A 22,859-nucleotide genomic window follows, 5' to 3' on the forward strand; every position below is an offset into this window, starting at 1 on the left:
GCCCTGGAGAAGGCAGCGCTGGGGTGGGGGGGGCGGGGGGCGGGGGGCGGTGGACTCTTACTTTCCAGACCACTTGTTTGTAGTCATTTTAATGATGTGGGGGATTCTTTATTTTAGTAAACATATGTATTCTTTATTTTATTATCTTTAAATGAAATACAATTGATATACAGAATTATATTAGTTTCCGGTGTACAGCTTAGTGATTCAGTGTTTTTACAATTTATACTCCTTTAAACCTTGTTACAAAATAATGGCTGTAATTCTGTGTGCCACACAATATACGCTTGTTGCTTATCTACTTCAAAATGTTATACTGGAGTATAGTTGCTTTACGATGTTATGCTTCGGGTGCACAGCAAAATGATTTGGTTATACATGTACATGTATCCACTCCTTTTAGGCTCCTTTCCCATATAGATTATTGCAGAGTATTGGGTAGAGTTCCTTGTACTACGCAGGATGTCCTTATTAGTTATCTATTTCACATACAGTGGTGTGTGTGTGTTAACTATGTGGGGAATTCTGTCGGTAAACGCTCTGTAACTCCCATGCGTGGTGAGTGTGTGCGCACACATCTCAGTGTGTGCTTCTGTGCAGCCGCAGTAACTTTTAAGCTCTCCAGCTTCATAGTGGAGAAAGCACAGCTCCCAAAGCCCCATCCTGCAGGCAGAGTGTGTATTTGGAGTAGTGAGTTTCTGTGTTAATTACATATGGTCTCAGATTCACCTGGGCCCCCAGTCACTGCCAAGAGGACCGACTCCAGGGCTTCCTGGAAGCCCCAGCCCCTCCCTGGTGCCTTAGTGATGGTCCCTGCCTTGCAGGATCATGTGGGGACTAAAGGCAGTTTGTGGAAAGAGCTTATAGACAAGTCCCTGTTGTTTGTAGAGTTCCTGGTGCCTGCCTTCCATAAGGTACTGGACTGATGATAGTAAAATGGGATGAGATGGGACAGAGCAGGACAGGAGAGTGTTCACACTTCCCTACTGTGTGCTTGTTCCCCGCAGGAAGAGAGGAGCTTTCCTTTTTCTGAACTCAAAAGTTGGTACCTGCAGGAACGTAGGTGGTGCCCGAGCAAGAGTGAATTTCTTCTGCTTTCCTTGGGGAAGCAGAACGTTATAGCTACAGAGGATAAGCAGAGAACTGACGCCCTTGGTGAATGGGTAACGTTCGCTGTCTGATGATGTGCGGTACTGTTACTTATATTCAATGCAAGGTGTGCTGATGGGCTTCGGCGTTTTAAGGACTATGCTCTGATCATCCAGGACCTGTGCGAGTGCACATCTTCTCCCGGGGAGGCAGCTTTTAGATGAACACTGTTCATCTCCTTCACTCATCCTCTCTATTGATCCTCCACCTTCACCTCCCCTTCCTCATTGTCATACATGGCTTCTAGCTAAAGGGGTGCCAGGAGGTCGACTTTCAAATCAAGCCGTGCTCAAGCCCATCAGCAGTCTCAGTCATTTCTCAGAGAAGCAAGGCAGTGATGTCATTTAATCAGAAAATTTTATATTATGCCATGTATTCTGATGTCCCTGATTTTAAAAGGTAATACTGACCTTTCAAAACATCTTGGCCTTTTCTCCCTCATCTGAGATGGTAGCACCCTGTGATATGGAGGGCTCGGGGCTTCAGAAGTTGGAGCTCATTGAAGACGACAGAATTGCAAAGGTCGCTGAGAAATCAGTGTCCCTGGTTGACTGTCTGCTGACCGTGGAGCACGGGTGGACCAGGCAGACCAGCTGATGCCAGCCCTGCTGGGCAGGGGGCTGGGAACACCAGTGCTGACTGTTAGATCCAGATGATCAGAAGGAAGACAGGAAGGCTGAGGGTTTGCTGAGAAGTGATTCAGGTAGCAACTTCAAGGAATAGCTTTGGCGGTGTCTCAAAAACTGTTTCCCATTCTCCCAATATTTTACTGAAATTTTCATGCGGAAGAGGGGAGGGCCTGTGGGCACATAAGTTTGGAAAACACTGGCTTAAGCCAAGTTCAGTAGGTCTGTTTCCTGCAGGAAACTCTGCTATTCAGTAGTTCAGCAACATGTTTAATTTAGCAGCTACTCTATGGATGTAATTCAGACTGCCACTGGGGTGTCACTTCAGCAGACAAAACTAATGTGTGTGTACATGTGTGTGTGTGTGTGATGTGCAGTGTCTGTTAAGTTCCAAGACATAGGCACACGCTGGAAAGCACTAACCTATAAAACAGAAAAAAAAAAAAAAAAAAACTTGGCAATTTGAGGTGGTGATAGTCTTTATGAGGGCAGCTGATAAGGAATACCCACAGAAATTGGTAGTTCACTTTGAGGTAGGGGAAAACACAAATTTTTCCCCACCCAGTGTGTTGCATGAACATTTTCTAATTTTCTGTGAGGACTTTCTAAGAAAAAGCCAAAGGAAGAACATTTGCAATGCAGTCAGCCCGTTAAGAGTCACACTGCTTCTTTGAAGATAAGCACTTTCCCAGGGGAAGCTCGGCTATGATGAGCAGATCCTGGACCTGTCTGTACCCATTCTGCTGAAGGGTTTCTCACCATTCTAGAATGTTCCAGAAGCAGTGCCTAAGATGCTCAGCACACCAGAGGTTACTCTATAGCATCTGTGCGATTTGGTGCCATGAGCTCAGACCTCTGGGAAGTGGGATCCCGTTTCGAAGTAAGCACTGTGTTGCCATTTCAGCCCTTGGTTTGAAGGCTGACAGTACCAGACTGGTAGCTAAATAATGGTGTGGAGTAATATTACTTTCCTTTTTTAAAACAGCAACAACAACAACAACAATAGTTTCTTTTAAACTCTTACTCTGTCTCATGGATGGTGTTACAGCCCAGCTTTTTTTTTGCCTTCTTTGTTGCAGCGGCTTATGGGGCTGACGGCTTTAGGGATTTCCATGCAATAATTCCCAATTCTTTCTCTCGTAAGTATACACTTTGCTTCTAGAAAACGATAATGCATGTTCATTTCATACTCAGTTCCCATAGTGTAAATATTGTGAATGCATGATTTTTCATCACCTTCCTCCATACTTGAAGCATTGAGATAAATATCAGTCATGCTGTTGATTAAGCATCTGCCACCGAGAACTCCACTTAAACACTTGAGGTGTGGGCGCCTGGTTTTATCATAGGCTGTTGGATGCACATGGAGCGTGCCTTCCATGGTGGCAGTGCAGTAACAGTAAGGGTAGAAGTAATAATAGTTTAACGGAATTATTACTCTACTAATGCTGTTAAATAGTTTCGTTATGAATGTTACCAGTATCTCCTCTTTGGTTGAGTATAATGATACTGACCAGACTTTCTATCACCGTTAAATAACCCAACAAACTTTCAAGATGCCTTGTACAATTCTGTAGGACAAAGAAGGATGCGTGCTCTCCTTCTGTAGCTCGGAAGTATTAATTTCAGAACTGAGAGGAGAAAAGTCGCAGGGCATCAAGGCCGTTAGTTCGTGGTCCTCACTTCCTGAGCAGACACGCTGAGTGCTTCTGTGTGCGGGACGTTCCTGGTCTGAGCTGTCAAACCCAACGCAGATGTTAATTTCATTTTTCTTTTTTAGGTATTGAGAGATGATGAATGATAAATATATTTGGGCGACATCCTTAAAGGAGTATTTTAAGAAGTGGAAAGGGCTTTTTTAAAATGTCCAGAGAGTTGAATACTAAAAGTGGTGCAAGTTGGTTGCCCCCTTAGGATGTAGTCTTCAGAGCCTATATTGGTAAATGTTCTAATGTTATAAAACAATATCATAAGTCATGCTTAATCCTGTAACAAGTATTAACACAAACTCTAAGCTCAAAGGTGTCAGTAACAGTTAAAGGTTTATGACATCCTGGCTATGAAAAACTCTTGGCAGCAAAAGGGCTTAGCACTTACCAACCTAGGGTTACCCCTTTTCTTGGAACCTACACTGACTGCTTTTCCAGTTTATAAAAGTTACAGAGATCTTTCTCTTTCTTACTAATGTTCCTTTGAATTGACTTTAAAACAGCTTGATATTTATTTCTGTGAGATTATATGCATGTACATATAAATGTTTATATGTGTGTATATGTGTATTTATATGTGTGCTTATGTGATTACATAAAACACTTTTAAGGTACTAGCACAGAGAACTAATATTAATTTTGAGATGAAATATGGAAATATTTGTTGAAATATTAAAAAGTCAAATGCACTTAAGAGTAAGATAATACATTCTGACATGTTTTCATTAAATCTGAGAAAGTTTAGGATCAAGCACATTGCAGTGTTGGAGAAGATCCTTTGGTGAAGACTTCAGTATGTAAAAACTGCTGCCTATAAAGATACACAATACTTGCAGATACTGTAAGACAGATGATACACGTTTCAATGCCCTTCCTGTCTTTACTTTTATACAGTTGGGTTCACAGGTTTTAGTATCTCTTCTCTCCTCCTTCTCCACCCCCTCCCACATACCCAAGTTGCAACTGTTGATCTTGCCGAGGTCCCCACCCAAGCAAGCAACCCAACTGTTCTGGGCCAACATCACCACCTAGTGGTCATGATAGAGAATTGTCCTCCTCATTTACCTCTTTCTTGTCCCTTGTTGAAAATTAAAAACAAACTGTTTGACCCTATTCTATCTCAATTTGTGTCCCCTGCTACCTGAGAAAAATGTAAATAAATGCTAGTAACTCATTCTGTTTTTCATACTCTTCCTCTTTTATCTCTCCCTGATTTTATTGCTTTTAAAACCCAAAACATCAAATAAGGATAAACATATTTCTAGTTGAGGGCTCCCCTAGTGGCTCAGATGGTAAAGAATCTGCCTGCAATGCAGGAGACCTGGGTTCAGTCACTGGTTCGGGAAGATCTCCTGGAGAAGGGAATGGCTACCTTCCCATTAGGGAAGTAAAGAAAGTAATCATGCCTCCTTGCAATGAAAAATCCTGCATTTTTAATGATATAAGTTCTAATCAGTGGTTTCATTAACCTTAAAGTGCTTAAAAGTTTTCATAAACCCTTAGAGGCAGCACAAAAACTTCTACACATCTTTCTTCATCTAAAATTTTTAATTACCTTCATTCAAGATACACCTTAAATATATTTGATCTTTCCTAGCTAGTCACCAGTTGCAGGAATATTTCTGTCTCCTGATTTTTCATTTAAAATATTGAGCATTTTGAGCTTACCTGGTCTAAACTCATAGTTTAGGGAATGTCTGTTCAGTGGAACAATGCCATCTGAGTACCAATGCTTTACCTCACCTATAAATATATAGACACATTCTAAAGGGAAAGGAAAGTGATGGGGAAACAGAATCTATCTGTGAGGCGAGGCCGCCAGTGTGCTATATCCATTTGCATTAACACGTTTTAATCTTTCATGAGGCATACAATGGTTGGCAACAGGTCCAGGCCTCCTGGCCCCCGTGACCCCGAGTTCTCTGGATTCTCTCAGGGCTAACCTTGTCTGTGTGCTAATGACCAGGCACCCAGGGTCACTCTAAGGACTGTCCTGTTGCTAATAACATAGAAAGCCTCTGAGATGTGTAAAAACGAGACTTTCATTTCCCCAAATTTTAAATTGCATCTTGGAAAGAAAGTGGCTTTTGGCTCAGGGTTTGAAGGCACATCCACTCTGCAGGCAGCCATGCTTATTAAATAATGACACCGGGGCTTCGTCCATCAGCTCCTGGGACTCTGTGGAAAAGTTAGCTGCACGGTTAGGCCTGAACCAATGCGTTCCAGGGTCAAGAAACACAAAGTCTCCATTTCATGTTCTATATTTAATCAGTTCCACTCAGCACCATACTGAGTTTGACATTTTTCTAAGCGGTGGAAGGACAGAGTTACAAAATATTTATAAGTATAATCCCCATATTCAAGGAGAGTATAACATTTCATAGAAGCAGTAGTGCAACTAAGCAGCTTGGGGTCCAAAGAACCAGAGCTGATGGAATGGTTTAGGAATTTAGAGAGGGGATGACCACAGAGACAGCATCCGTGGGCTGGACCACGGAACACTAAGTGCAAGTTAGGAAGGATGACTGGTTCCTGGAATTGATGACAGGATGGGCCTGAGGAAGAAAATAAGAGAGGGCTGATCACATGGCCTTCTCACACAGGGTGCAGGGGCCCTGCTTGTCTCTGGGTGGGCTCTGGAGTGTTTGGGTGTGAACCTGCGGATGGCCGAAGTTGGTCCCAGTCTCCTCCTTCACTTTGAGCAAAGGCTGGTGCCCTTGAGTGCTCCGGGGTGTGCAGTTCAAAACCACGGACCCACCAGCTCTCAGACCCAAGAGCCTTCCCGAGAAGGCCTACAAGATGCAGGGGCAGGCCCTCCACACCCTCACCTGCCCCTCTGGTGCCTTGAGTGGAAGCCTGGCTGCCAGAGCTGCCCACTACCACCACGCTCCAGGCATTGCCTTCTGTCCTCCAGCAGTGTGGAGGGCTCCCAGAGCAGGGATCCCCCTCAGGAGGACCTCCAGTCCCCCTTTTGTCTTCCTCCTGCTTCCCTTCGTTCAGGAACCTGGGGTCGGGGGGCACTTCTGCTCTCAGCCCGAGGCTTGTGTCTGAGCCCAGCGCGTCCAGGCCCCTTGACATCTAGGAATGAGCTTCCTTCTGACCCGCTCCGGACTGTGTGCCCCTGTTTAAAGGAGGCTCCAGCCTATGCGGCAGGGAGACTCTGTAGGCCAGTGACACGGGCCCCCAGGCCTGCAGCATCTACTGTCCTTGGGCCACGTCGCTAGTCAAGCTCACCATCACGAAAAACCCCTGAAGCCACTTTCACATTTACAGAAGTGAAGCCAAAACGCTCTGTCTGAGCTTGTGTTTCTCCAGTGTGTCTTCTGCCTTATGTGGACCTGATTCATGGGGTTGCAAAGAGTCAGACACAACTGAGCAACTGAACTGAACTGAACATGGATGTATGTTAGATTTCAACTCTTGAGATCGGATCTGTGTTTGCCACATATTAAGACAGTTCCCTGCCCTGATCTCCGTCATGTACAAGAATAATACGACCGCCACTTGCATTCACCTCCCCGTGAGACGAGAGCCCTTCCTCGTGGACACCCGCCTTGGGTTGGGGGCGTCTCTGCACCTTTCCCACGCAGCTGGGGTGCATTTGTCCACAGAGAGATAGGAACTTCCCCCACACACGGAGAGAAAATTCACACATGCTTGAATCTGCTGAGCCAGTGGCTGATGTGTGGCCCACTGGGTCTCACCTCCACCCCCGGCTCCCCTCTCACTTGCCACAGACCTTTCTGTGACCGTCTGACCTTGAATTCCTCCCCCTCCCCTCCTCCCCCAAGTGCAGGCAGCTTCCAGATCTGCATCCCCAGCATGTGCCTGCTGGCTCCTGTGACTCCATGTGTCTCCATGTGACTCCAACCCTCTGTCCAGTCCCCGTGATTTACTCTCCCCTGACCTTGCTCAGGGATCTGGGGACCCCCAAATTGGGGGGCTTCCTATTTTTTTTTCATAAAACTAGAATATCACACGATACTGAATTTTATTCTTTGCACTTAGCCTGTTGTGGTGCTGAATACATCTACATAAAACCATACCAGAGGATCCACAGTGATCGGAGGGTAATTTACAAAACGGATCTCAGGCCTTTTCAGCCTCCTGGTTTCTTGAGTCTATGAATACAGTTCTCAGAGAAAATGTCACTTGGCAGAAAATGACAAAGTCCCGCCTTCATGGACTACTGTCAGATGAGTGTCAAGACCTGTGGCGTCAGGGCATCTGTGAAATTTAAGATGACATCCGTTCCTCACTTCCCATTCCCACTGTTCTCATCCTGTTCACTCCTGACGCGCTTTACCTGTGCCGCCCACAGTCTGCCTCCGGGACCGGCTGTGGGTCCCAATGGCAGAGAGCCATCTCTTTACCCCCTCAATTCTCTCAAAGCTCCAGTTGGGCCGGTGCTGACAATCTCCAGTTTTACAGATGAGGAAACTGAGGTACAGAGCAGGTACATGCGTTGTACCAGATCTCAGCATTTATAAAGAATGGAGCTGAGATTCCAAACCAGGAATTCTGATTTCAGAGTCCCAGCTCTGAGCTTGCCAATCACGAGAACTGTGTTGAGTCCAACCAGCTTGTTCCTAGCACAGGCTTTCTCAGACTCCAGTGGAAGTGGATGTGTCCAAGGGGGTGGGTTCGGGGTGGGTCTCGTTCAGTGGGTCTGAGGTGGACCCCAAAGTCTGCTCTTGCCAGCACGTTCTCAGGGACTTGCTTTTGGTCCAGGGACCATAGTGGGAGAACCACTGATTCACAACACCAATCAAAAACTTTGTAGTCGTGGTTGCTGTCTATCTCATTGATTATTTTACTTGGTACAATTTACCTCCTTCCTCTTGTTCATCTGTAGAGACTGTGAGGAACACGAGGGCTTTCAGTGTAACCGCAGTTTCTCCTGGTCCTCACAGTGTTGGACTCAGCCATCCCTTATCAGTCATTGTTTCAGAAGAGTGCAAACCAAATATCTGTTTTCTTTACCAAGAAAAACACACGAATGACAGAAATAATGACCCTAAATGTGATGCTGAGGAAGCAACAATGCAAAGTGGACAGTGGTTATTGTATCATAACCGAGAGCCCTTCACCTCCCCTGCTCCCCCTCCCCATGCCCACACATGAGTCTTTCTTTCTGAAAAGCTAGTACAGATCTGTTTACATTCACAGACCATCCCAGTCAACCCTTGAGCAACTGGAAGAACCCTCAGGCTCGTGGCCCTACTTTAGGATACAGGTTTTATTATCACTACAGAATAAGAAGGGTTTAGAGTGGTCATGTGCCAAAGAAACAGACAAAATTCTTTCAGGAATCTGCAGACAGAAATCTGAGGGTGTGTTTGCTGAGTTTTGTCCCCACATTTATTAACACATGAATGAATGAAGGAAAGGAAGCTTATGGTTATCCTTATGCTTAAGGGGACTTTCTCAGCTAGATAAGCACTTCTCAGGGGGTTTTGCCAAACAAGGGCCCCCCACCCGTGTGGGGTGGATTACTTGACGATCACTTATCTTCTGGGATCAGGGGTTCTGCTGGCTCACAGGGTGTTGGACTTGGCCTCTGGTCACTCCAGAGGGGCTGTCACGGTGGACCTGGTGACCTTACCCTGTGAAAGCCCCCCATGCCCCCCCAATCTAAAGTGAGAATTTATAAATAGCTTTTCCACACATCTTCACCCTCTGCCATTTGGACCTACAGAAAGGGCAGGCAATTGACCCAGCCCCGAGATGCTGACTGCCACACGTCACAGCCCCCTGTGGGCGGACGGGTCCAGGCCGGGCTGCTGTCCCCCGGGATAAGGTGCTGAGAACCTCTGTTTGGAAGCTGTCGCTCCCACTGGGTCGCTTCGCTGCTGGGCGGTGCTGTTCTGTTTTTGCCTGACACTGAGCGGCCCCTGTGTTGTATTGTCTCTTTCAGCCGGTAATGTTAAAGTAGAGACTCAGAGTGATGAAGAGAATGGGCGTGCCTGTGAAGTGAATGGGGAAGAGTGTGCGGAGGACTTGCGGATGCTCGATGCCTCCGGAGAGAAAATGAATGGCTCGCACAGTGTCCAAGGCAGCAAAGCTTTGTCAGGAGCTGGAGGCATTCGACTTCCTAACGGCAAACTAAAGTGTGATGTCTGTGGGATCATTTGCATCGGCCCCAATGTGCTCATGGTCCACAAGAGAAGCCACACTGGTAAGGCCTGGCGTAGCTCCTCCTTCGGTGGCCCGGAGGGGCCCGCGGTGTGTCGCAGAGGGCAAGGCCCCTCCCGGCCGAGTGTCCTGAGCGAGGTGTAGCCTCCCTGTTCATCCAGAAGGATTTCTAAACATGCACCAATTCGATCCTCTAAACTAAAGCTATAAACAGAAAGGTAAAGGTAACAGGTGTGCAAGTTCTGACAAGGGCCTGAGGTTCTGCTCGCTAAATAGGGGCGGCGGGGCTGTGCCAGATGGTCCACCCATAAGAAAACCAAACAGAGCAAGAGACTGATGCCCTGAAATCCACTCCTCAGATTGTCCACCGAGAAACCAGGAATGGGAGATGCATGTTGGGGGTATTCGTACTAACAGGACTTGATTCTTAGAAACACTCATTGAATCCTGATGGAATAGCAGCAAAGTGTAGTCTTTCAGAAAGACTTTGTTTTCAGAAGGCTTCTCCTCCCAGGCGAGACTCCCACCGAGATGGTTTGGTTGCCACCAGCTCCCATATGAGGGCTTCCCTGGTGGACCAGACCGTAAAGACTCTGCCTGCAATGCAGGAGACCCTGTCAAATTGGTAAAGAATTTAATACCTAAACCCCCGACCTAGCGGATGTGGGGGATGGAGGCTTTGGCAGCAGAAGACAAAGTATTCTGGATCCAGAAATGAAGGAGTGCAAACTGAAGGCTGCACCCAAGCTCCTGACGTGTTCCCACACTGGGGGCTGGAGACAAAAGGTCTACATTCTGCCCCGCCCGGGTGCCCCGAGTGCAGTCATGGCGCACGACCAGTCACGTGCTTCCCCACCGGAAGTGTCGCGAGCGGCCCTAAAGAGTCTTCAAAATAAAATATTAACAGGGCACACCTTACCTTTAACGGCATGCATAGTCTTTAGAACCGAATAGAAACTTTACTCTTCTGCTCTAAAGGTGGAAAAAGCATAATAAATGTGCCAACTCCAGTGATCACTGAAAGTTTGGACATAAACATAACCTGAGCCCCTGCTGCCCAGGGGTACTGGCGAGGGGCTGTGGTTAGGGTTAGGATTAGGCTATCTTAAAGCCAGGGTCTTCCACTGTTCTCCACAAGAGGAGACTAGCAAACTGGCAAAACAGCAGACTGAGAAGGCAAAGTGAGTTTCGTAATCTAGCTCAGGGAAGTGAGGAAGAAGATGAACATCGCGACCTCATGTGATTCTTCCCTGGGCCACACACTTATCTGATTATCAAAAATGAAGCAGGAACTCAGAAAATTCGTGGAGCAAAACAGCTGGGTTGTAAGGAAATGCGGATCTTTGTAGAGTTGTCATTTGTATATTTGAATCAGGCAGTTCCCAAAATGATTTTTGGTTGTCATCCATCTGGAAAAACTGTATAATATGTCTACTTTCAATCAACATTCATTTTCGATAAAAACTTAACTTATACAGTTTAGCAAACTTTGTTTTCCCTAATGTGCCTGGCAATCCCCCAATTATCCCATGAACAATCCCCAGCACATCTAGCCCTAAGGGAAGCTCACAGGAGAGTAGTCGGGAGGTGGAAATTAAAGTGAACATAAGTTATGTGGTGAGAGACCCCTTACAGGATGCACTGGGACCCATGTTAATTCATTCCTGGCAGAGAAATAGACCTCACAAATGAATTACTTTCCTGTAAATCAAGTAAAACCTCACTATACAGTGAAAGTTCTCTTCAATAAATATTTGATAACTGAATGAAATGCTGGCATACTAAATGGCCAGATTATAATGACTGCCTGCCCTGGTAAAAAGAATAATTGCATTTAATGATAAACCTTCCAAGTATAGATATGCAGAGTAGACTGTCTGTTTGCTGCCCACTTCTGCCCACAAATAATGGCTACGTGCCAGATAAGCACCAACACATGGAGTGTGCCGCTAACGGAACAGTTCATTCCAAAAAGAGGGACTTAGAGACCATCAGCTGTATGATTCCAGCTTGATTTCTATTAAAAAGGAAAAAACAAAACCTGAAACAAGGAACTCCTGGATTGCCTTCATGATGCTTTTCTGCTTTGCATAGATATAGTGGTAGGTTGGTATTTATAGAAATAGCAACATGTTGGCCAAACTAGGTTTGAGTAGACACACTACAAAGTATCCGCATTCGTGGGGTCAGAGGGGAATGTATCAGAAAGGCAGGCTTTGCTAATCCCCAGCCCTGCCCCGAATTCCCTAAAAGCAGCATTTCCCAAAGGTAAAGTTCACCGGAGGGCCTGTGAAAATGCAGACAGGAGTCCAGACCCAGAGGATGCTGGGAGCTGGAACAGGGACCCAGACTGTCTGTAGGTGGCTCAAGGTGCAGCTTATAGTGAACCGGAAACTGCCACTTCAGAGGGCCCTTCATCGGGGAGCCTGGACTTGCACCTGCTGTCACCCAGTGGGCTGGGCACACCGGGTTTCCTTCTGGAAGACTCGCCTGCCCAGGGCCACCGCCCTCATCACCAGCACCACGAGGGCTGTGGCTGCCTTCATCTGAGTGGTCCGCTGATGCCGTCATTTCGCTTCCCCAGTTTTGCTGCTCAATTTCATTTTTTTTAACTCAAACATCATAGTAACACCTTCCTGCCAACCTCAGAGGGCTCCCGGGAGAATCAGAGGGAGGCTGTTAGGAGAGGAGTGTGTAATGCAGGGAGAACCCCACCATGCAGATGTGTAGCATCCTGGTTCTAAATGATAGGGTTTTTAATGGGAAGCATCAATAAAAATGTCTGAATTGTGGTTATCCTGTCCAGCCCTGTGCCCGCTCTGTGCCCATCTGTAGGTGAAAAGGTGCAACCATTAGGCTTTGTAAACATAGCCTCACATTGGCTGCTGGGCTTCCCAGGTGGCTCAGTGGCAAAGAATCCACCTGCCAACCAGGAGACTTGGGTCAATCCCCAGATCAGGAAGATGCCCTGGAGAAGGAAATGGCAACCACTCCAGTATCCTCGCCTGGAAAAATCCCGTGAACAGAGGAGCCTGGTGGACTGGAGTCCATGGGGTTGTCCATGGCTCAGTGACTAAACAGCGGTAGCAGCAGCATGCTGATTGCTGATCCAAGGCATGACTGCAGTAAGCCCAGGCAAATCCTTATGGTTCAATATATTTATAAATTCACTTTCTTCGGATACAGGATCAGAAATTTTATGATGTAGGTGTCCATGGACTTTCTTTTTGACCCAATCAAATTATGAAAAAAAGCTTAGGCGTTCTTCAGAGAGTCCCTGAAATGACAGATTACAGAGTCAGTGAGATTACAGACTAAATTTTGAATTAATGATACAAAACTCCTCATCCCAATTAAATAAAAGGGAGCACAGCCTTGGAGGAACTTGGGCTCACTCGCCATCAGCTGCATGCTGTAGGGGCAAGCAGTTGGCAGTGGCAGCAGAAGGACCAGGTATCATGAGCTGAGTTCTGCCCTCTGGCTCCAGGGCCCTTTCCTGCTAACACCTCCAAAGGGAAGCCACATTGAGTTGAATTTCGTGTCATGGCTTCAGGGAATGCTCTCTTCCAGTCCCCAGGCCCCATGTTACATATTCATGCTGGCACAACAGTCAGAAACAAATAGATTTCCAGGAAAGCTTGCCAGTGGAATTAAGACACCAGGCCCAGCAGGCTACATGAGAGCAAATTAGAAGACAAATTTCACTCTCGAAGTCATGGCCCCTGTCTTTCCTGCCTGCCCTGTTCTGCTGGAGGGATTCATGACTGTAACCATCTGTCCTTTCTCTGCTGACAACACTGGCTGGATGGCAGTGTTCCCTGCATCCTTTCAGACCTCAGGAGAAGCCAGGCGCCCAGCACCTCATCAGCATAGAGGGGGCATGTCACATGGGCACGGGTCACACCGAGGCACGTTGGTCACCAGGAACGGTCCACATCCTTGTCATGATCATGTTCATGGCATTGGACCGCCTAGCTCTCCAGAACACTCACCCTAAGGGTCCGCCCTGCCGGTCACCCTGACTCTTCTTCCTTCTTCCATCTGCTTGGAGCTAAAGACCGCAGTCACACACACACGTGTGGGGGAAGGCCCTGAAGTGTTTCTAGTCGAAAATTAACAATGTCTGTTAGATGCTCCTTGGTTCTGCTGGCTACTAGCTGTTGTAACCTCCTCATCTAGTGTGGGCTTGTAACTCAGAGACTGAGGAAGTGTTACTTTTACCATCACCTTTCCACCTGCTGGACTTCCTCTGCTCAGTCAGATCCAATCTAGATACAGACTTTGGAAAATTACGAATATATTGTTATTGTCAGGATTCCAAATGGTCTATAACTGAATATCATTGTAAGTTCGCTTCAGTTTTTCCAGTAGCACATCTATCCCTCCCACTTAAGAATGATGATAATCTTGAAATTCAGATGCCAACACAGGCTTCTAAATTTAATCTGGTGTAGATATAGTACCAGATGCACTTCTGATCGCTCTTGATAAGTGCCGTCTTGTTCACCAAAATCATGCAGATCGATTGGGAACATTGTTAAAATACATTTTAACACATTCTTCTTCCCTAAGGTAAAGTTGTTACTAGGAAGTGCATTTTCATGGTATCTCAATACCAGATATCATGGTCATACAAAGCCTTTTGTCTAAAAAAAAAAGAAGCACTTTTTAAAGAGTTTTGATGTTTACTTAAACATGACAAATGTATCCCTGTTTTAAGTGAGAGTTAAATATTCACTGATTTTAGATTCTGAGACCTGTGTCTAGTCAATAGCATATTTCTTGACCGCAGCGGCCTGTCCATCCCGTTGTTGGACTCAGAGTCTGGGGACATGAGCTGACGCACAGCAGAGAGCTCAGTGGGTTTTTTGTTTTGTTCTGTTGTTTTTGTGACCACTCCAGCGGTTCTGCTCCCGAAAGAGTTCCCAATAATAACTGAATTTCATCTCTTAGAATATCTGTACTGAAAATAGAACTGACTTCAGTAGATACAGATAGACTTCATACTGGCTTCAAGGTTGCAGGATTAGGAGGCAAAGGAAAAAGCCAGAACCCTCAGTGCAGCTCAGATTTTGACAGAGATTAAGGACTTCTCTTTGGATGATGGAAACCGTCCCTCCAGTTTCTCAACTTCTCATTTTATTCAGTCTTTCTCCTTCTCTCCCTCCCACCCTCACACTCTGTCTGTCTCTTTCCTGATTTGCCTGCATAGGGACAGACAGGTAATGGAGAAGAAATTGAAAGGGAAAATACAGGGAAAATGTAAATGAAAAGAAGTTATTATAACTGTTATAATGAAGTGCCTTTCATTTAAATATAAGAATGTAACGCTGAAATGAACTTGTGATCCTGAAATGCATTTTTAATGAGTTTCCTTTTTATTTTGCTGCTTCAGTGGCATATTTTAAAGACCCTTTGAAAAAAGCCACATTAAAACCCCCACCAAATGCCACAACACGCAAAATTGGATATTGGTTTATTCCAAAACTGCTGATCAGGAAGAGTGGCTCTTCATCACAAAATGTTGCAGTCACTTTATTTAAATGAGTTTGAATTTGCATTGTGATGTGCCATTCTGATTTAGGGAAAAAAAATTAGATTTTCAGATCAAATTGACCCAACCAGTGAAGCGTTAAGGAACTGGCAGGTTTAGTCTGAAAGCCTCATGTTCTATCAAACCTGCAGCCGGTGGAAGTCACCAGGCCCGTGGGAAACAACTTTCTCGCCGTGTCCTCCTCTGTCCCCGCCGAGTTCCGCTCTCACCGCTCTCCTTCTTGTCCCCCCAGGAGAGAGACCGTTCCAGTGCAACCAGTGCGGGGCCTCCTTCACACAGAAAGGCAACTTGCTCCGGCATATCAAGCTGCACTCGGGGGAGAAGCCCTTCAAGTGCCACCTCTGCAACTATGCGTGTCGCCGGCGGGATGCCCTCACCGGCCACCTGAGGACACACTCCGGTAGGTCCCCTGGGTGGGCGCAGGCGGCTCAGCTCAGGGGCACCTGGCTCCCTGTTGGGCAGCCCTGTTCCCAGGGCCAGTCCCCTGGGCATTGGCTGCACCCAGTCAGAGCATCAGCTCCCTCCCGCCGTGTGCTCTGGTCTCCCAACAAACCAGAGGAGAAGGGTGGGGAAATATTACACACGCTCGTGCACACACACACACACACACGTCTCCTCTTAGAATATTTTAAGAGTCCTCCTCATCCCATTTTTCAGGTAAGTGGGTTTTTCTTTGCAAAGATTTTACCAGCTTGCCCTTGTCCTGAGTCTGCAGCCAATGCCCCGAAGTTTCCAAACACATCTCTCCATGATCGTTGTGAAGACACCCTCATTGCTGTTTAAGGCCGAGCATGTCGGGGGTCATCATGGGGATAGTTTTCTTTGCAAAGGTGTCGCCTGGTGCACCGCCAAATGGGCCCAAAGGGACCCAGTGTAGCAGTCACACCAGAGGCTGACTGAGGCCCCGGTGGGAGAGGCCAGTTTGGAGCTGTTACCAGAATGTTGTAAGCCCATCCAGGTAATTGGGGTCTCGGTGAGACGATGGTATCTGTGAATGCTCCACAGTATTTGGAGTGCTCCAGCCTGGGAGCCCAGATCAACCTCTGATTATACTAGATCTCCTGCCTCTATAGAAAATTCCTTGGTGTTCCATGATCCAGTGGCCCTGTCTTCTTCCAGGTCAGAGGAAGACAGGGTGAGACCTGTGTGCTGTCCCTGGGGGCATCTGACATCACGCCCTTCCCCTGCCCTCAGGGAGCTCACTGCCTAGACCAGCAGCTCCCCATCACCCCCAGGGCAGCACCTCAAAGAGGCCCCTGGCCTGGAGGACGGGGTGCATGTCCTTGGAGAAGGTTGGCCTGGACTCAGGTGGTCTCTCCCCCATAGGAAGCAAGTGTAGTTAAGGCCAGGATTTGAAGCCTTCACACATTTGTCGAGCTCCCCAGGGAAGAGACAGCAAAGGCCCAGTGTGTACCAGGTGCCACGATGCGTGTGAAGGGATGGCAGGGGCACAGGGAGGAGGCAGCAGGTCTCCAGGGAGGGGTTTCTGGGTTCACCTTTGGAAAAGTCCCCAGTGAACGTGTGGCTCTGTGAGTGGTCCTAGAAAGGGGGCTGGGGGGCATTTATGAGTATGGTGGAGATGTCCTCCCCAAGGGACTCATCGGAAGGCCATGGGGACAGTTGTGGGGGGCAGGCTGCTGGTCTGGTTCTCAAGTGCTCGGCCCAGCCATCTCTCCTTGTTCTGACCTCCTTCCTGACCATCAGCATAGAGGAGGCTCCTAGGTGCTCTTAGAAATCCAGGATGGTGTGGTGTGGGCGAGCATCCTAAAATCTCCTGAGAAAGGAGCCACTTGAAGCCAATGGCTTGTCCCACATCAGAAGATCAGTGGGTGACCCTGGGCCAGGGCCCTGCTGAGGGCTAGGAGAACTTTGCTGCAGGGGACAGGAAGACGGCATTTCCCCAAAGTGGGATGATGACACCGTGACAGTGAGCATTCTTGGATGCTTGCAACGTGGATATTAAGGAGTGCATGTGTTGTCCCCTGAGAGGTGAAGGTTTACAGGGTCCCTATAGGCTTCAGAGGTGACAGTTACACTGTCTGTTTACAGAGCCCACCAGGAAGTCTGGGACAGAGCCACTTCACCAGTACCCTTCTGGTAGAGTCAAGTCAACACCATCAAAGTTGGTAGTGATGCTTCACTGGAGTTGGTAGGATACACAGCACCCCTTTGGTAGAAAAAGCAAAGACTCAGTCTTAGCTTGACACCTACCCTTGTCATCCCAGATCACTCTGGTTTGCAAAGAAATCTCTTCTGTGTATCAGTCGTGTGGTGAAATTAGAAACATCTAGTGCTGTGTTTTAGGTTATTCTGGCTCCATTCCTGCTTATTTCATTTGTGGCGTGATGGTATCCTGCTCCAAGTATGGCTAACAATATAGATAGTCATAGGCTTTGGACAGTTTATTTCCATTAAGGATTCACTGATGAGCAAGTAGATAAAATTATAGGGGGAGAACTATCATTGATCCAGGGCTGCTGGTGATTCTGCCATCAGAAAGTGCCACTGACACACAGCTCCTGGGGGAAGAAAGAAAACAACAGAGATTTAGGTTCTACAAGATGATTTCGTAGGAACAAAATGAAGACGTCAGCCTTTGTCTACAAACCTAAGTGAGGTTGTGTTCCATTCCATTGTGAAGTGGCCGCACTCCCATCCCACTAAAAACTGCCATCAACTTGGTGGCTTTCCCTGGCAACTGGTGTTCGCCTGAGATTCCGGCTATAGGACTTGTCCCATACTAATAAGAGGGTGGTCTGGAATGATGTGTGGGGGGGTCCCCCTCCCTTCTTCTCTGCTTTCTTTGGAAGTTGCAAGCTTGGCTCGTGACCTTCCTTCCTACAAAATAGTGGGCTACACTTTAAGATACACTGTAGTTCAGTTGCTTCCAAGAACTGAAGTGTGTTCCAGAGTTAAAGTCAATCATATACTCAGACAGAAATGGGTATTCAGATAGAAATGGGTTTTCAGGCCACATGTACAGGAATTTGCTAAGTTACAGTGTTTCCAGGAAAGGACATGGAGTGAGTTATCTTTATTCTATTAGTTTCTAAAGGGCATACTCAACAAAAAGTGCAGTTTTAAGCAATATTGTATATTTCAGTGTTGTTTCCCCGATGTTAGGGATACAGCACTCTCTCCAGATAAAGAATTATTCTTTTTCCCCACTAGTAAATGTTCCAGAAGTCAAATTTTGGTTTTCATCCTGGTTGTCTTAAACTGCAGCTTCTGTTCACCCAAGTAAGAGATTTAACCAATACAAACTTTGGTTAAGCCATTTCACCAAACATTCCTATGTGGATGGCATAGATTTTGACATAATACTCTCAAATATGTGAAATCTAACAATATGAGCAGGAAAGAATGAGAAGATTCTGGCTTTAGGATGGAAATTAATAGAATATCCTTTATCCATTTCATCTCCTAAAATGCTATCTATTATAATCTTTAAATGTAGGTATGATACGGATTTGTGCTAGTCTTTTCCCAAAATATCACTCAATAAAATTCGTGGAGAACTAAACTGTGCATAGAAGTACACTACTCAATACAGTAGCCACAAGCCATAGGTGCCATTTACTTTTTAATTACTTAAAATTAGAGTTCAAATTTCTGTTCTTAGTGGCACAGACCATACTTCAATCAGTGTTCACACGTGGCTCATGGCTGCTGCATTGGACAGCTCAGGGGGAGAGCACTTCCTCCTTCATAGTGAATTCTGTTGGACAGGGTGCTCTATTGAAGAGAAGCCACACTATTCTAAGGGTCTTTGAGGGGAGAAAATAGAGCTTTTCCAAGTTAGAACCAGAAAATACATTTTGGGAACAGAATGCTTATTTCATTAAAGTCTGTTTATCCACTGTGGTTTCTTCCAGACCTCAGATTATTAGTTTCAGACTAATTTAGGAGTTGAATTCACTTTGATTGCATTGAATCCGGCACCAATGTCATGCCAGACGTGGCCCGTGGTGTAGAAGTGGACAAGAGGCTGACTTGTGTATATTATCCTGCCAGCGTGGGTACATCTTCCGCACATCTCTGCCTTGGTGTTGGGCATCCCTGGTATCACACTGCAGTGGTTTGTTTTCTTCAGTTAAAAGACAGACTTCATGGTTTAAGTAGGAGAGAATTTGGTAGGCTGGACAGTGAACAAGTTAAAAAGAAAAAAAGGCGACAGGAGTTCTTGGTACACTCAGGAAACCCCTGATCACTCACATTTTTAAATTCAGTCATCGTAACTGAGTCCATAATACTTTTAGCTCTCAAGAATGGAGGGGTTGTGTTTTTTTTTATTTTTTTGCCTTTTTGATAAGAAGTGTATTGCATGCCTTCCCACGACACGTATGGCCGCTCTTTAATCGGGGTCTCGAACTCCATTGTGTCTCCCGCAGTTGGTAAGCCTCACAAATGTGGATATTGTGGCCGAAGCTATAAACAGCGAAGCTCTTTAGAGGAACACAAAGAGCCCTGCCACAACTACTTGCAAAGCATGGGCCTCCCAGGCACGCTGTACCCAGGTAAGCTCCGAGGGCACAGGCTGCCTGCAGCGCGCCGCGCGCCCCCGCCCGCGCGGGGGTGGAGGGGCGGCTCCGGCCACTCAAGTCTCACTAGCGCTGCCTCCTGCTCCCCAGCCTTCCCAGACTTCCTCTCGCCAGGGAGCACGTGCTCATGAAACCCCTCCCTCCCAAAATCTGGATCAGCTTCTACGATCATCAGATCAGATCAGATCAGTCGCGCAGTCGTGTCCGACTCTGCGACTCCATGAATCGCAGCACGCCAGGCCTCCCTGTCCATCACCATAGCGACCCTTGAAAGTCTCAGGTTTTTACTTTTCTGCTTTTTTTTTTTTGATGGTTTTTTTTAACCTAGGAGTATAGATTGCTTCTTTGTGCTAAGATGTGAAATCTGGCTATAAAAATGATTTTTTTTTTTATGAAGTGGATCAAATAAGAGTGTTCAGGCCAAGTTTTGATTCATCAATGTTGGCACCTGCCTGGCACATGGGGAATTGAAAGACCCTGACTGTCTGTGGTCCTGCAGCTGGCACGGGATTCGAGGGAAACTTCTTTTTTCCCTCCTGCTCTGATGCTTTGCTGGGTATCTGTTGCATCTCAAGATGTTTGGCTCTGATCAGAGACAAGCTGAAGTGAAAGGTGTTAACAGAGAGAGTATGGAAAGGGCTGAATTTACTCAAGGGTACAGCAGTATTGTCAAAAGCACCTTTCTGATTTTCTAAGACATGAAATTTATGGATAGATCAGCTCAAGTTCACCCCTTTAAAACACTGCTCATTTAGCATGACTGCTGGAAAAATCCTTGTTGGATGGAGGTGTGCATACATATTAAGTCACTTCAGTCGTGTCTGACTCTCTGCGACGCTATGCAGTGTAGCCCAGCAGACTCCTCTGTCCATGGGATTCTCCAGGCAGCCATACTGACGTGGGCTGCCATGCCCTCCTCCAGGGGATCTTCCCAACCCAGGGACTGAACCCTCATCTCTTACATCTCCTGCATTGGCAGGCAAGTTCTTAACTACTAGCACCAGATGGAGGAGTAGATGTTAAATGAATAGTTGAGATTTTATCAAGCCTCATTCAGCTTTCTGACTTTAATAAATAGCTCATAAAGAAAAATCCACCAGGGAGCTCTCAGGTTATTAGTTTTAAATGTTAACATTTATTTTATTTTGTTATTGGGATTAGATACATATAACATGAGGCTTACTATCCTGTTTTTAAGTGGGGTGGTGGTTTTAGTTGCTAAGTCATGTCCGATTCTTGTGACACTATGGACTGTAGCCCACCAGGCTCCTCTGTCCATGGGATTCTCCAGGCAAGAATACCGGAGTGGGTTGCCATTTCCTTCTCCAGGGGGTCTTCCTGACCCAGGGATCAAACCCAGGCCTCCTGTACTGCTGGCAGATTCTTTACCGACTGAAAGGGAAGCCCCATTTTTAAGTGTGCTTCGGTGCTATTAAGTGAATTCAGTAATGCTCAGATTACTAATGGCAGCTGAGATCAGAGGAAAGAATAGTCAGCGTCAGAATAAAGTCCTAAAAATTGAGTAGTCTTGGCATCAAGGAGTAGGATGCTGTGGTCCTAGTACCATGTCCCCCGCTGATCTGGGGTCAATCTGGGTCCAACATTTGATTTCACTGGGCCTTAATCTTCTCACCTGTAAAATGGGGAGACTGCATCAAGTTATCTTTTAGCTTCCTTCAAAGTCTAAGGTCTATTTCTAGAACATAAAGGCATTGTAGCTTAGTGGAAGAGAAGAAAGTAGATATTAATAATAATAATAATAATAATTTATCAGTTTGTGGCCAAACCCTCGAATAGGAGATTAAGGGATGAGAAGATGATTATAGTCCTTTAAAATAAAATGTAAATACTTGATATTGCATTTTTTGGTTAAAAAATGGGTATTGGAAGTCAGTGCTTTTAATGAATGATTAAATAAGTCATTTATCTACTCAACAAATATTTACTGAGGACATATTTTATACCATGCCAAGTCTACTGAAGATCAGTTCAGTTCAGTCACTCAGTCATCTCAGACTCTTTTCAACTCCATGGACTGAAGTATACAAGGCTTCTGTATCCATCACCAACTCCCAGAGCTTGCACAAACTCATGTCCATCAAGTCGGTGATACCATCCAACCATCTCATCTTCTGTTGTCCCCTTCTCCTCCTGCCTTCAATCTTTCCCAGCATCAGGATCTTTTCCAATGAGTCAGTTCTTCGAATCAGGTGGCCAAAGTATTGGAGCTTCAGCTTCAGCATCAGTCCTTCCAGTGAATATTCAGGACTTTTTTCCTTTAGGATGGACTGGTTTGATCTTGCAGTCCAGGGGACTCTACTGAGATAGTAATCTGAATTTCCCTCCAAAACTGCACACATGGAATTGGGATGGCAAGATGATCCAGAGGCCCTGCAGGGCTCACAGGTTGCCTCCACTGTTTTCACGACTAAGCAGACAAGCCCTAACGTCCAGCGGGCTTCAAGGAGCTTCTCCTTCACCGAGACCTGGATGCAAGCTTTTTTTCTGACTCTGTTTCCGAATGCCTCTTAGGCTTGTCTCTTAGGTGGGAGTTAGGCAATTCCTGCCTGTCTGATCTCATGCAAAGGCTCTCAGCAGAGATCTGCATCATGCCCTCACCCGAATGCACACATTAGGGACTCCCTGGAGCTGGAGTCTCCTGTGTCCATGTCAACACGCTTCTACATCAGGGATATATATATTACATAGTACCCTATGGTCAGAATTCATTTAGTCCTAAGATGTGAACTGATCCCCTTTGGGGGTCAGATGGTTTGGAATTCCACACGTGGCTTTTAGTCCTGTTCTCAGGAGATGAGAAAGCTTCTCGTGTGAACTTCATGCTGGTGGAGGATCCATAAAAGCCCTTTGAAGAAGGTCCTTCAAGGCTGCGTCAAGGCGCAGGCAGGCAGTAGGTGAGGGCCTCACTGGGCTGTGGCCGGTTGATCTATACTTTCTGTGCATTTCTCATGTGCATCCCTCCCATACCTCCTAGGACCAGGCCTCACAAGCATGCACATGGGCCCTGAAACAGGCTTGAACCCCTCCAGTCCACCTTAGGTTGAGGCCATTCTTTGGGCTTAGGTAAAGACAAAGCCTAGTTTGTGAAACATGGCCAAGACTTAATTTTTCTGAATATGATTTT

The 22,859-nt window shown here is 46.3% G+C and overlaps 1 protein-coding gene across 1 annotated transcript in view; it reads left to right on the forward strand.

The window, feature by feature from the left end:
• IKZF1 (IKAROS family zinc finger 1 (Ikaros)) overlaps positions 1-22,859 on the forward strand; it is a 99,353-nt gene that overhangs the window by 61,728 nt on the left and 14,766 nt on the right. The window contains exons 4-7 of the mRNA XM_010831054.1: positions 2,855-2,914; positions 9,402-9,662; positions 15,406-15,573; positions 19,565-19,690. Coding sequence (XP_010829356.1) covers positions 2,855-2,914; positions 9,402-9,662; positions 15,406-15,573; positions 19,565-19,690 — 615 coding nt within the window. The remainder of the gene's footprint in view (positions 1-2,854; positions 2,915-9,401; positions 9,663-15,405; positions 15,574-19,564; positions 19,691-22,859) is intronic.

Source organism: Bison bison, unplaced genomic scaffold, assembly GCF_000754665.1.
Source record: "Bison bison bison isolate TAMUID 2011002044 unplaced genomic scaffold, Bison_UMD1.0 scf7180017864522, whole genome shotgun sequence".
NCBI lineage: Eukaryota > Metazoa > Chordata > Mammalia > Artiodactyla > Bovidae > Bison > Bison bison.